We start from the raw sequence: 13,614 nt of genomic DNA, 5'->3' as shown, positions 1-13,614 counted from the left end.
AGACTATCAGAGGGCACCTGGGTGGCTCAGTGGGTTGAGCCACTGCCTTCAGCTCAGGTCATGATCTCAGGGTCCTGGAATCGAGTTCTGCATCGGGCTTTCTGCTCGGCAGGGAGCCTGCTTCCCTTTCTCTCTCTCTGACTGCCTCTCTGCCTACTTGTGATCTCTCTCTGTCAAATAAATAAATAAAATCTAAAAAAAAAAAAAAACTATCAGAAGTTCCAAAACAAAGAAATTTGCTTAACTTTGCTTAACAATAGTTCTCAAACTTATTTACCATTTCAGGCCCTTTTTCATGTATCAGCTGTAAACTGTCCTCAGCACAGGTCTGTGATGAAATATAGTTTAGAAAATTAATAATATTAAAAGATTTTTAAAGGTGAGTGACAAGTTTCCTACTCATAAAATATTCATAAAATAACTCATAAAAATGAAATGAATAATTATGCCTAGTATTAATTCTAAGGGAAACAGTTATACCCCTGGGGAAAATAAGAAAGTCATATACCTTTTGAGCTGTCTATGAAAAAAGAAAAAAGAAATCTACTTGAGACATTTATTTTTAAAATCTTTAGTAGTGTTAAGTTTTCAATGTTTGAAGATTAATTTAATTTTTAAATATGGTCCAGAATTATTCAGTGACTGAAGGATAAGGTGAGTGCTTGAGTGGGATCATTTTAAATTAGAAAGTGCAATGTGACTGTGAAGTAATTAGGTAGATTTTATATGTCACAACAAAAGTTAATCCTAAACTTATTTCCAAAGGAGGGATTTTTTTAAAGAGCCTTTGTAAAATATCATTAGTATTAGCATATTTTCTCTTAGAGTAATTATTTTGAAGGGCAACATGTACATTTTGCTCATCTGAAAATTAATGTAGGAGATTTTTAAGTTGAAATAAGAGAATAAATGTAGACAAACTTACTCCCCTCATCCTGTATCCAGGGAAAACACTCAGAGTATAAAATCAAAGAAAAAATACTGTAAGGTTTATATATCATTTGCTACAACACTGCTGAATTGCTTAAAAGTAATTTTAGCTAAGCAAATGAAGTTGGAACTTGAAAACAAACATGTACCACTTAGACTCTAAGAAATCCCCAAATAAGAACCTCTTGCTATCTATTAAGTAGAATGATGCAATGTAGAGTCAGAACTGGCATAAGTGTCATGGAAGGTTCCAGGGTGATAGCACAGAGAATCAGGGAAGAGAGACTGAGCAAAGCTCATGACCACATGTCATCCTATTGCTTTGGTAAAGGGACTATTGACTGAGAAGCACAGTGAAGGAGAAGTGACTGAAGATGTTGTGGCTTAAAGGGTTTTGGTATAAGGGCAACTCTTGAATGTCAAAAACTGAAGAAAAACTATCTACTCAACCAAAGAAATAACAGAGTTCATGTATACATTCTAAGAAGCTCTGCAAGGATCCAGATAACTCTTCTCTCTCTCAACCCAAAACTATGCACGTTAGCAGCCAACAGTTACTAAAAATTAGAGATATTTTATTATAATAAAATTAAGTCTAATTCTGTTTCTGAGCTGATATCATGCTTATTGGTTAAACACTTGAAACAACCTATTGAAAGAAACCATGACCATTATCTCCACTGTTACTTAATATTTTCTTGGAAGTAGGGGCGCCTGGGTGGCTCAGTGGGTTAGGCCGCTGCCTTCGGCTCAGGTCATGATCCCAGGTCCTGGGTTCAAGCCCCACATCGGGCTTTCCGCTCGGCGGGGAGCCTGCTTCCTCCTCTCTCTCTGCTTGCCTCTCTGCCTACTTGTGATTTCTCTCTGTCAAATAAATAAATAAAATCTTTAAAAAAAAATATTTTCTTGGAAGTAATAGCACAATTAGAAAAGATAAAGAATGTAGAGATGTAGAAATTGAAAAGAAGAAAATAAAATTGTATTCCTAGAAAACTCAAAAGAATCAACTGAGAAAGTGTTAGAAATTATAACAGAACTCATTGGGGTGGATAGTTTGAAAATTAACATGCAGAAATCAATACCATTCATTTGTGAAAACAACAAGAAATTGGAAAATATATTGGAAGAAGAGATGCCATCACAATAGCATCAAAAAAAGATGAATTACCTGAGAACAAACATAACAAGATTTGTAGAAGATCAATATGAATAAAACTTTACAATGCTATATAAGAACACAAAAAGAAGACGAATAAATGGAAACACACACCATGTTATTGAAAACAAAACTCAATATCACAAATATGTCAGTTTCCCTAAAGTAAATCAAAAGTGTAATATAATCCCATTAACAATATGAGTAATATTTTTAAACCATATAGAAGTTAATTCTAATGTTAATGTGACCAAAAAAACTAGAAAGAGAACCCAGGAAAACTCTGGGAACTCAGAACGTGGTGGGGGACCAGCCTTATCAGATACCAGAACATGATAAAGCTAACCAAAACAATGGGGTACTGGCATATAAATATACAGAAAGAAATGAAGTTGAAGAGAGAGCTAGGACAATGAAAAGATAAGTCACAGTCTGGGGAAAAAAAATTGCAAAGCATATCTCTGATAAGAGACAAGTATATAAACTATAAAAAGAAGTCTAAAGAATCGGCAATAAGAAACAAACCACCTCTCCCCAATATGGGCAAAAGATCTGAACAGATATTTCACTAAAAAAGCTAGAGAGATGGCATATAAGCCCATAAAAAGATGCACAACAGGGACGCCTGTGAGGCTCAGTCAGTTAAGCATCTGCCTTTGGCTTAGGTCATGATCCCAGCATCCTGGAATTGAATCCTGCTTCAGGCTCCTTGCTCAGTGGGGAGCTTGCTTCTCCCTCTGTTTCCTGCTTGTGCTCACTCTCTCTCTTTCTCTGACAAATAAATAAATACAATCTTAAAAAAAAAAAAAGATGCACAACATCATTCATCATTAGGGAACTGCAAATAAAATCCCAATGAGATACTGCTACAGCTCTACAGGAATGGCTAAAATTAAACTCTGACCATACCAAGTGTTAACAAGAATAGGAAGAAACTAGAGATTCATATGCTGCTGGCAGAAATGTTTAATGGTGCAACCACTTTGGAAAACAGTGTAGCAATTTATTTTAAGTTAAATGCATACTTCCCATATGATTAATCTATTCAACTCCTAGATATTTACCCAAGAAAATGAAGTATAAGTCCATCCAAGCACCCGTATATAAATGCTCATGACAGCTTTATTTGTAATAGCCAACAACTGGAAACAGCACAGAATTCCATCAACAGGTAAATGGATAAACGGTGATGTGTCCTTACAATGGAACCCAACTCAGAAATAAAAGGAAATGAACTTTTCTACAAAATTCCTGACTGGTAATTTAAAAAACTACAAAGGTCATAAAAATCAAGAAAAAACTAAGATTGTCAGATCCCAGAGGAGACTAAGGGGACATGAAGACTAAGTGCCATGTGGTTTCCTGGATTGGATTCTGGCATATAAGAAGAAAATTAGTGGAAAAATAGTGAATTCCAAATAAAGCTTATAGTTTAGTCATTAGTGATGTAAGAATGTTAATTTCTTAGTTTTTTTTTTTTTTAAGATTTTATTTATTTATTTGACAGAGAGAGATCACAAGTAGACGGAGAGGCAGGCAGAGAGAGAGAGAGAGGGAAGCAGGCTTCCTGCTGAGCAGAGAGCCCGATGTGGGACTCGATCCCAGGACCCCGAGATCATGACCTGAGCCGAAGGCAGCGGCTTAACCCACTGAGCCACCCAGGTGCCCCAATTTCTTAGTTTTGACCAAGGTACCACAGTTATATAAGAAGTTAACATCCAGAGAAGCTGAGTGAAAGGTATACCAGAGCTTGCTGTACTATCTTTGTAACTTCTCTATAAATCTGAAATTATTACAAAATGAAAATGTTTTTATAAAGTTTTATAAAGAAATGAACTATTGATGACCATTATATCATGGATAGATCTCAGTATCATTATGCAGAGTAAAAGAAGTCAAATAGAAACTTGTAGATATTGTATGATTACATTATAAAACTCAAGGAAGTACAGACTAATGTATAGTGACAGGAAGGAGATCAGTGGTTGCCTGCAGTTGGGGAGGGGAGCAGGAAGTGGCAGAAGGAAGGAATTACGAAAGGACAAGAAGAAAGTGGGGAATGATGGATATATTCATTATTGTGATTATGATGATGGTTTCATGAATGTGTATATATGCCAGATCTTACCAAATTCACATTTTATATAATGTGGATTTTTTATATCAGTTATACCTTAACAAAGCTGCTATAAAAAGTTTATTTAAATATTTCTTTTGCGGGGCACCTGGGTGGCTCAGTGATTTAAAGCCTCTGCCTTCGTCTCAGGTCATGGTCCCAGGCTCCTGGGATCCAGCCCGGCATCATCAGGCTCTCTGCTCAGCAGGGAGCCTGCTTCCCTTCCTCTTTCTGCCTGCCTCTCTGCCTACTTGTGATCTCTGCCTGTCAAATAAATAAATAAATAAATAAATCTTTAAAAAAAATTTTCTTTTGCAATTTAAGGGAATTATAGACAAGACAATGAGAATAAAAGGCAAAACTAAGGAAACAAATTTAAAAGAATAATACAAGTACTATGGAAAAGAAACACATGTTAGAAACAACAAAAGAAAAGGAAGTGAATGGAACTAAAAATCGCTGGGCTAAAAATAAAAGCCATCTCAGTATACTTAATGGAACATTACATAGAAAATAGAAGCTTCTATGAGTCCCCACCCACACCCCCACCCCTGGAAGCTTTATTGAGGTAAAATTGACAAATAGGAATTTTATATTTAAGATGTACAACTTGGTATTCATATATATATATATGAATAATATATTATACATAATATATATAATATGTAATTCATATAGATATATTAATTAGTGGAAGTGTGGTGATTATTTCACTATATATCACCGCAAATATATATATATATATATATTTATTTTATAAATATATACATTTATATATTTATATATTTTATAATATAAAATATATATTATAATATATATTTATATATCACAAATAAATATTTTATTATATATTTATATATAATTTATATATAATATAAATTAATTAATGGGAGTGTGGTGATTATTTCACTATATATGATGACTCTTTAACCAATTATTTCATGATTATTTGAAATAATCATGATTGTTTCATGATTATTTCACTATATTTCATATATTTCACTGTATTTCATCATATATAGTGGTTATTTCACTATATATGATGACTCTTCAATTATTTCATGAGGAGGTTTGCAACACTACCAACTATCAAATGTCAAGATACCCCTTTTGACTTTTGTGGAAACTAATTGTGGTGATACCACCTTGTTTTACCATCGTTTCATCTTGAAATTGGTTTTCAAGTTCCTAATTGCAGTCTTCAAATCTTAATGGGTACAGCATTCCAGAGAACAATTATGCAGAATACCAAAGGCCCTTGACATAATTTATGGTTCTGGTCTTTCTAAAATGGCCCTCTCTGCCAATGGAAAATATACTGAAGAAAGAACCATGTACTGAGTCTTAAAAAGGAAGTTTTCTAGGAGAGCAGTGAAACCTCCATCAAAGAACTGGCAGAATGTATTTGAAGAAATCACACTGTTGTTGCCACCAAGCAGAGCCAGCATGGGCTTTCCTTCCAAAATGTGTTTTGATGGCATGACATACACATCAGGAAGGCAAGAAAAAGTTTATTACTCACATAGTGAAGCTGCATTGGATCCAAAGCAGTCCCAAGTTGGCTTGAGAGTGGGCAGAGAAGGGGAACTGGCTAGGAGTTTTATCATTGTGGATGGAAGACTGGAATGAGGGTTTCCTTGTGTAGGCTAGGACTTGGGAGGTTGAAGTCTGCTGGTACCAAAAGAGGGAACGTCGGGCTTTCTTATCAGTTTTTCTAGGTATGGGGGCAAAAGGGGAATGGAGGATATTGGGATTTGAAAGCTATTAGCGAACTTTAAAAATGGAGTTAGAGGGGCGCCTGGGTGGCTCAGTGGGTTAAGCCACTGCCTTCGGCTCAGGTCATGATCCCAGGTCCTGGGTTCGAGCCCCACATCGGGCTTTCTGCTCAGCAGGGAGCCTGCTTCCTCCTCTCTCTCTGCCTGCCTCTCTGCTTACTTGTGATTTCTCTCTGTCAAATAAATAAATAAAATCTTAAAAAAAAAAAAAGAAGTAAAAAATGGAGTTAGATTCTTTATTACACATACAAAAATAGGCAAAAATAGCAACACAGTATTTTCCAACTGCCTATAGGTCATTATCCTATATATCCAGTGAGTGCCCTGGATAATTCACAAATATCTCAAGCCAGCTTATTTGGTTCTTTTCCCTCAAACCAACTTCTCCTCTGTTCACAATGTTATTTAATGATCCACCCAATTATCCAAAACCAGTTACCTGAGAGAAGTCTCACCCTTAATAACTGTGGGGCCTGGGGATGAAATTATAAATGGAGGCTCCCAGCCTGAGGCTCACTCTCCTCTCTTCCCAGAGAATACTTAAGTGAACTAAGGATGGTACCATCCTATGTCATCTTTGGCTCTATTTTTTCTATTTCTCACCATATTAAATTGAATACTAGGCACTATAAATTCCACCTCAAAATATATTTCTCAAGTTTGTTGCATCTTCTCCATGTGCCCTTATGCATTCAGTTCAGGATCCAAACTTCTCTCATTACAAATATTTCCATGTCCTTCTAATTGTTCTCCTAATAACCATCCTCCAGACCACCAATTGGTGGCCTTCCCAAAATGTAAGTCTGACTATGTTTCTATGCTTAGTGCCTGCAGTGAGTCACTGTAATCTTTATGATTGAATCCAAACTTGGAACAGTGTTGTTTCTTGGCATGGTTTTCCCCAACTCACACCCTTGCTTCTGTCATGTACCCCCAACCTCAACAGTACTGACAGCCTAGTTACAGTGATAAACTCTGTTAATTCCTGCCTTTTTGCTGTATCTTTCATGCTGATGCCCCTGCCTAGAACTGTTCCCAAACTTCCTCTATGTGGCCTCCATGGGCCAAAGTGCTGTTATCTCTTCTAAACATGGTAAGGGTTCTCTTCCCTGAGAAACTTTCCTTGTTTCCCAGAATTACCAACTTCTTCTCCACTGCTACTTCAGGAAGTCAAATATGATGGCATTTGAAGTCAGAACTAGACTTGAATTGGGCTTGGGTAAGAAAATTAAATTTGCTAAGTCTTTTTTCTTAAAAAAGAAAAAAACATCTACCTCTTAGGATTTCTATGATTACTAAATGAGATGATATATGTGAAGTATCTAGCACAGTGCATAACACATGGTGGGTCCCTAAGAAATAGTAGCTTTTGTATTAATTGATTAATTTTGTATATATGTACACACATACTCACACATCTCTATTGTTGCATTCCATCTTGAGCTTTTATTTTTTGTAATGCATAATAACTGGGCAGTGAGTTCTCTTGTATAAGTATTCAATAAGTATTTGTGACATGAATTGCTCTCCTGTAACTGAAAATGTGATCAGCATGTGGGGCCACAGCCCCTTTCTTGCTTTGTTTTTATACTGTTGTTGTTCAGTATGTGCAGCTGCTGCCTTCAGGGCCTTTTTCTGTTTATGGTCTTGTCTTTTCAGTACTGATGTATTTGGTAAAGATGAAAGCATAAATGTGAATTTTTATTTTACATACTGTGATGCACTCTCTTCAGAATTTCTCATGTATGACTTTCTGAAGAATGTGATGATTTTTAGACCCAGGCTGAAAACCACTTCAGCTTCTCAAAGGGCTTCATTTTTTTTTAAGAACCATTTAATACAAATTATTTTAGAGTAACGAAGACTGTGGTTACCAAAGCCTGAATAATATATTTAAGTCCTGACGGAGAGCCATAATCAAGCAAGTGTCCAAAAAATCAGTACTTACTATGTGCAAAAATAAGTATTTACTATTCCCTGTTAGGGAATAGGTTCCAGAACTATTCATGAAATATGAATATACATGAAACAATTAAAGAACAAGTAATAGTTTGTGAGTTTGTCTTTACCCATTTCAAAGAAGGAAGAAATCAGCATGAACTTGAGTAGTCACGGAAGCTGCATCATAGACCACTAACTCACCCCATATTGGAATTGGCCCCAGATTGAGTCATGATGTTTATATAGCAGAAGAGGAAAGGGAGATATCTGCAGATTGTTGACAGCGTGACTCAGTGAATAGAGAAAGCTGAGTATGGCATGTACAGATAGAAGTAGGAGGGTTCAACTGAGAGAGGAGTGCATTGATGTGTGTGAGCATGGTGGCCTGGGTCTGGGAGTGAAGTCGAGTTGATAGATAGGATGGAAAAAAGGAATAGACAGCCTTGAAAATCAGACAGAGTAATGTGAATCTATGGATTAAGTAACAAAGTTACTGAACTCTTAAGTAAAGCAAGATGAAGAGTGTGCCTTCAAAACATCCACCTCACTGTCTAATGGATTAGAGATAGGGGAAGCTTAATGCTGCTGAAAGAATAGGCTAAATCTGAAGGACACTTCAAAGGCCTATGCAGGAGAGGGAAACAGAAAAGAGGAATTTGAGTTTGCTAGCCTGTGAAAAAGATGTTTCTATGGACAAAGTGAATAATTAAGATGGAGAATTAGGATGGTTTCCTTGTTTTTTGTTTGTTTGGTTGGTTGGTTGGTTGGTATTTTTGGTTCTGTTGTTGTTTTGGAAAGGCCAGTATGCAAATTTAGTTTTAATCAAATAAACATTGGAATGGTGATAGAATAATGAGTAGAAAGCCCCAGAAAAGAGTAGTAAGCAATACGATTAAGGATAGAAGTAACCTTATATCTGGGGCTTCATATTTGGAAAGTTTGAGTGGATGGGTGAGAAGCTGTAGCTAACTCCATAAAAGTAAAAGAGAGATAAGACAGCTGCTGTTCATTTTTTGAAATGGAACAACTGAAACAAATTCTGTAAACTGACTCTGAGTTTGGTTCCTGTACTCAAGCTACCATTAGTAGATAGTCCTACACAGAGGAATATATCCTCAAAGTAACAGGTGTTTAAAGCAGACATGTGAGTGTCCAGATTTAGGTGGGAATGCATTTCCTAATTTTAGTCCCTTTGAAAATATTATGGGGGCACCAGGTGGCTTAGTTGGTTAAGCATCTCAACTCTGGGTTTCAGCATAGGTCATGATCTCAGGGTCATGAGAAGGAGCCCTGTGTCAGGCTGTGGCCTGACACACTGCTTGAAATTGTTTCCCCCTTCCTCTTCCTCCCCTTCTGCTCCTCCCCCCAGGTGCATGCACTTGCTCTCTTTTTCTTTCTCTCAAATAAATAGATAAATTTATTTATTTATTATATTTATTTATATTTAATATATTTATTAAAAATAAAATTAAAAGTAGGAGGGCCTGGGTGGCTCAGTTGTTAAGCATCTGCCTTCAACTCAGGTCATGATCCCAGAGTCCCAGGATCAGATGGAGCCCAGCATCAGGCTCCCTGCTCAGCAGGAAGCCTGCTTCTCCCTCTCCCACTCCCTGTGCTTGTGTTCCCTCTCTTGCTGTCTCTCTGTCTTGGGGTCAAATAAATATTTTTTAAAAAATAAAAGTAAAAATATCATGGAAGAGGTGGGCCTTTACATTCCATGGAAATGCAGTTAGTGAGGAAACATTCAAGAAGATCCCACCACACAGTGGAGTCAAAATCAAGTTTAGTACTATCTTGATTCTAGAAAAGAACTTGAATTAGCAATATGCACACAAAACTCTAATCATTCTCCAAAGAAATACCTTAAATATATCCTACCGCTTTAGCCTAAAACATTCTAAAAATAAAGACTCATTTCCAAATGCTTTTTAGTATTGCAGAAACTGAAGGCCAAAATCAGAAAATCCTGCAAAAGTGCCTTGGATGCTGTTAATGAAATGCAAAACAGATGCATTATACTACAACCACAAGTCTTCAGCAGATATGGCATTTATTCTTTTAATAAAATGGGCTTAAAGCATGCCTTTTGGATTCATTTTAATGTCTATAGATTTTAATGTTTGGGACAGAAAAAAATCTCTATGGCATAAAAGCAATTTATCATTTTAAACTCTTCACTAATATAATTGAGAGAAGCTTAGTTTTAAAAAGGTTCTTCAACTTTTACCTTGTACCTTGTACCAACTTTTTACAATCAAAATAAAGGCCAACCATTTATTTTATTAAGAGTAAGACCTATAACTTCAGATCCCATGGTCATTCTATAATACCCAACTGTCTCTGAATATCTGCTTCATTCCTTTCTCCTGAATTCCTCCCTTCAAGGCTGAGCAAGAGCCCCATCTAGTCCATGAAGCTTTTCCTAAACACCTATATATAGTACTTATGTGCCATTATCTCTCCCTTGTTTAAACTTATACAACTTACTATCTCATTTTATTGTATTATCATTTAATATATCATATATGTGTACATATATTACATACACACATATATACATCTATGTATTTGGATATATACAAATATATATACACATATATACACATTCATATGTATATATATGTACTATGTGTATATATAAAGTATGTAGTAGTATATAGTAGTATGTATGAATAGTATAAAAATTTTTTATAGTAGGTACAGATATAGTATGTAGTATATACAAGACCAGTGCTCTAACCCCTGAGCTATGGAGCCATATGTAGTATATACAGTATATAGTGTGTATATTTGACTTTGGTATGTATGAGATATATATGACACATATATAGTATCATATATATAAACGTATATAAAGAGAAAGTTACCATTTATTAAGTGCCGGGCACTAATACATACAAAATGTTATTCAGTCCTCTCCATAACCCTATAACTTGGTTATTAACATTGTTTCCACTTACATTAGAGGTCACTGAAATTTAAGGAAGCTAAGTAAGTTTCATACAGATTCACAACTAGTACTGAGCATTGTCGTTGGTATTAGAAATTCAGGCATAGAAGGTCATGGTCAGGCACGAAGCATAAAATCATCTGTTAATTCACCTCTTGGACATTTGCCAACACTTCCCAGACTAGAACAGAAAGTATGGAAAATAGAGAATGTTTCATAAAAGATAGCAAAGAAGAACAATCTGGGAACGGTATGTGCTATAGAAAATCAAAGGGCCACAGTTTTGTGGCAAAGGGTGACAGCTCATAGTGGCCTGCTCTTTTTCTTGTTGGTGGAAGTGCCCTCATTGTCAACCCCAGTAGCTAGGCACCACCAGGCCTTCCAACCCACCCACTAGCTTCTGTCCTTAACATGTCAAAAGCCACCTGATGTGTGAAAGTCAACAATTACCAAACTTTTGGTTCTGTGGACCATTAAATGTAGTATTGTCTTTTTTTTTTTTTCAAATAAAGATGATAGATGAAAAAACTTACTCTATATTAGCATAATTATTTCATAAGATAATAGATATTTTAATATCAGAAAGATGGAAAGGAGTTCATCTCAGAAAAAGGGATTATATTTTAAACTGAGAGAATTTAAGATATTTAAAAATTGTTACCTTTTTTTTCTATTTTTATTAAATTTTCACTTAGCCTTGGAGTGAAAAAAAAATCTGTTGTGAATTAGCACAAGACATTGGGCTTTTAGGGGAGCCCTTCTCTAAGCAATATGAATTAGGTTAGGATTCAGATAGCCATAGGACCAGAAGAACGCTCCCCTACATTATCAGTTAATTTTATGTATTACCTCTTAGAGCGGCATGCTTGGAAATGTCTTCATTCACAATAGAATCTCTCCTTTGGTAGCCATTTCAGGCAATGCACCAAGGGATCACATTTTTGTTTTATTAATTCAATCAACAAATGCATGTTCCAGTCAGTGTACTTCAGGCCAAGGGCCCCTCTAGTGCATTTCTGCCCAAGAAGATAGATCCTGCCCAAAAAGCCCCTGGGAGTCACTTAAGTCCATTACCTAGCTTGGTTTATGCTTCCAAAAACACACTCAGAATTTATACACATGACTGAAAAATCCTCACTACAGGACCTCCACTTTTTATTTTTTATTTTTCAGATGTAAAATGAACTAGAACGGGACTATCTCCAAGAGCTGTTGCAATTCTAAAATAATGTGGTTCTATAAACACGCCAGCATCAGAACTTGCTATTTATGACCGTGGTTGGATGCATCTCAGTAAGCACAGCAGGAGAGCACCCAACTTGAAAAAGAATACCTTCATTAATTAATTCTCCAACACCAGAATATGTGACAAGGTTCCCAGGCAGGATGAATCCAGATAGAAAATTTAAAACCATAAGAAACTGCTGAGATTGAAGACCATATAAATCATGCAGTGGTGTTGTGGGTGGGGCATGCTCCAGAAATTGCCCCCCATCTCATTTTTCCCTCCACTTAGGGAAGTCCCATTTTTCTGTTTTCCTGCATTTGCTCACAGAGGTGGCCTCTTGCCTCCATCTGTGTTTGCTATTGGGGGCAGTGCTTTAAGCCATGTCCACTAAAAGGGCACCCACAACAAACACCAGGTATTCATAAAGAAGCATAAATAACCTTCATAAACAGAATAAAAAGCCCCATTCCTCATTGGGAAGACAGGGCATTGTCTTTTTGACAGGGTTTACTTTTGAGCCCTGAGGACACCATTAGAGCACTTTTCCCTTCTTCCTGACAAAACCACTGAAACTGGAGTGGCAAACATTATTGTCTCGCAGTCGGGGTGCGTTAGAGAAATGGAAGGTGCCCTCGCCTGCTGACATGTGCTTTCCCCTTTCCTATAGCACACAATGAAACACGGAAATAAAAGCAGCTTCAAGATGAATTCTGTTTTCCTCTTCGGCCCTTTATTATAGTTGTATTGCGGGAAAATAAAAACATTTCCTCCACTTTAGTATAGGCCGAAGTCTGATGAACTGGAAATAGAGGGAGATCATACATGAAAGAGCTTAGGTGTCAGGTGGACCGTATGTGTCGGATACATGTTCTTTTGCCACTTAATCATAATTAGGGTAATAATTACGGTCCACTTCTCCTTTCTTGCCTCAGGAGCAATGGGAAGAAAGATGCTTAGCGATGTTTTTGAATAGAGAATAAAAAGCGGAGCATCTTTTAAAATATACTGGATTTAAAAAAAAAATTATCTTGAATGTCAGTGCAAGCCTAAAAATGGAAAATAGCATTTGTCTGATATCTGTTCATTTGTTTATAGGAAAACCCACAAAAGTACTTGTTTATACTAAATGTCAAAATCGAGGTTAGCAAAGATGCTTTTGTAACCCTTTAACCACGTGACTTGCCCAAATAGACAAGAACCTAATTTAAAATATATATATATTTTTAAGGTGCCAAACTTCAAAAAGATGTTCCCTGAGCACACAGAACATTCTATTCCCAATGAATCCCATATTTATTAAGGTTCTATTACTTCCAATTACTGCTGTGACTCTTCTGTTCTTGGCAGTATAGCAGGCGCTTAAATGAAAAGTTCAGAAGGAGATGTTGAAGTGTATTAAAAATGACCTGCAAAAGGTGACAACGTCAAGGTACCATGAGTTTCTGGAGAGTTCTCTGCTTTTTTTTTTTTTTTTTTTTAATTAAGAGTAGCTAGAGTTACTACCTGGAGTGTGAACAC

General features: G+C 36.3%; 1 protein-coding gene across 4 annotated transcripts in view; it reads right to left on the bottom strand.

The window, feature by feature from the left end:
- Positions 1 to 13,614, bottom strand: part of LOC125080849 (uncharacterized) — a 117,858-nt gene that overhangs the window by 52,972 nt on the left and 51,272 nt on the right. For 3 of the 4 annotated variants that reach the window (XR_007121510.1, XR_007121512.1, XR_007121511.1), the window contains 2 exons: positions 13,408 to 13,502; positions 5,790 to 5,916 (listed from right to left, as the gene is read on the bottom strand). Coding sequence is in view for 1 of the 4 variants with exons in the window: in XM_047694995.1 (XP_047550951.1) it covers positions 5,725 to 5,916 (192 nt within the window). In the remaining 3 variants the exon portion in view is untranslated. Of the gene's footprint in view, positions 1 to 5,724; positions 5,917 to 13,407; positions 13,503 to 13,614 lie in introns of those variants that run through there. The other variant, XM_047694995.1, reaches the window with a different exon arrangement.

This window comes from Lutra lutra, chromosome 11, assembly GCF_902655055.1.
Source record: "Lutra lutra chromosome 11, mLutLut1.2, whole genome shotgun sequence".
In the NCBI taxonomy this organism is placed as follows: domain Eukaryota; kingdom Metazoa; phylum Chordata; class Mammalia; order Carnivora; family Mustelidae; genus Lutra; species Lutra lutra.
Note: the sequence above shows the minus strand (reverse complement) of the source record. Positions and strands in the feature narration are given on the sequence as shown.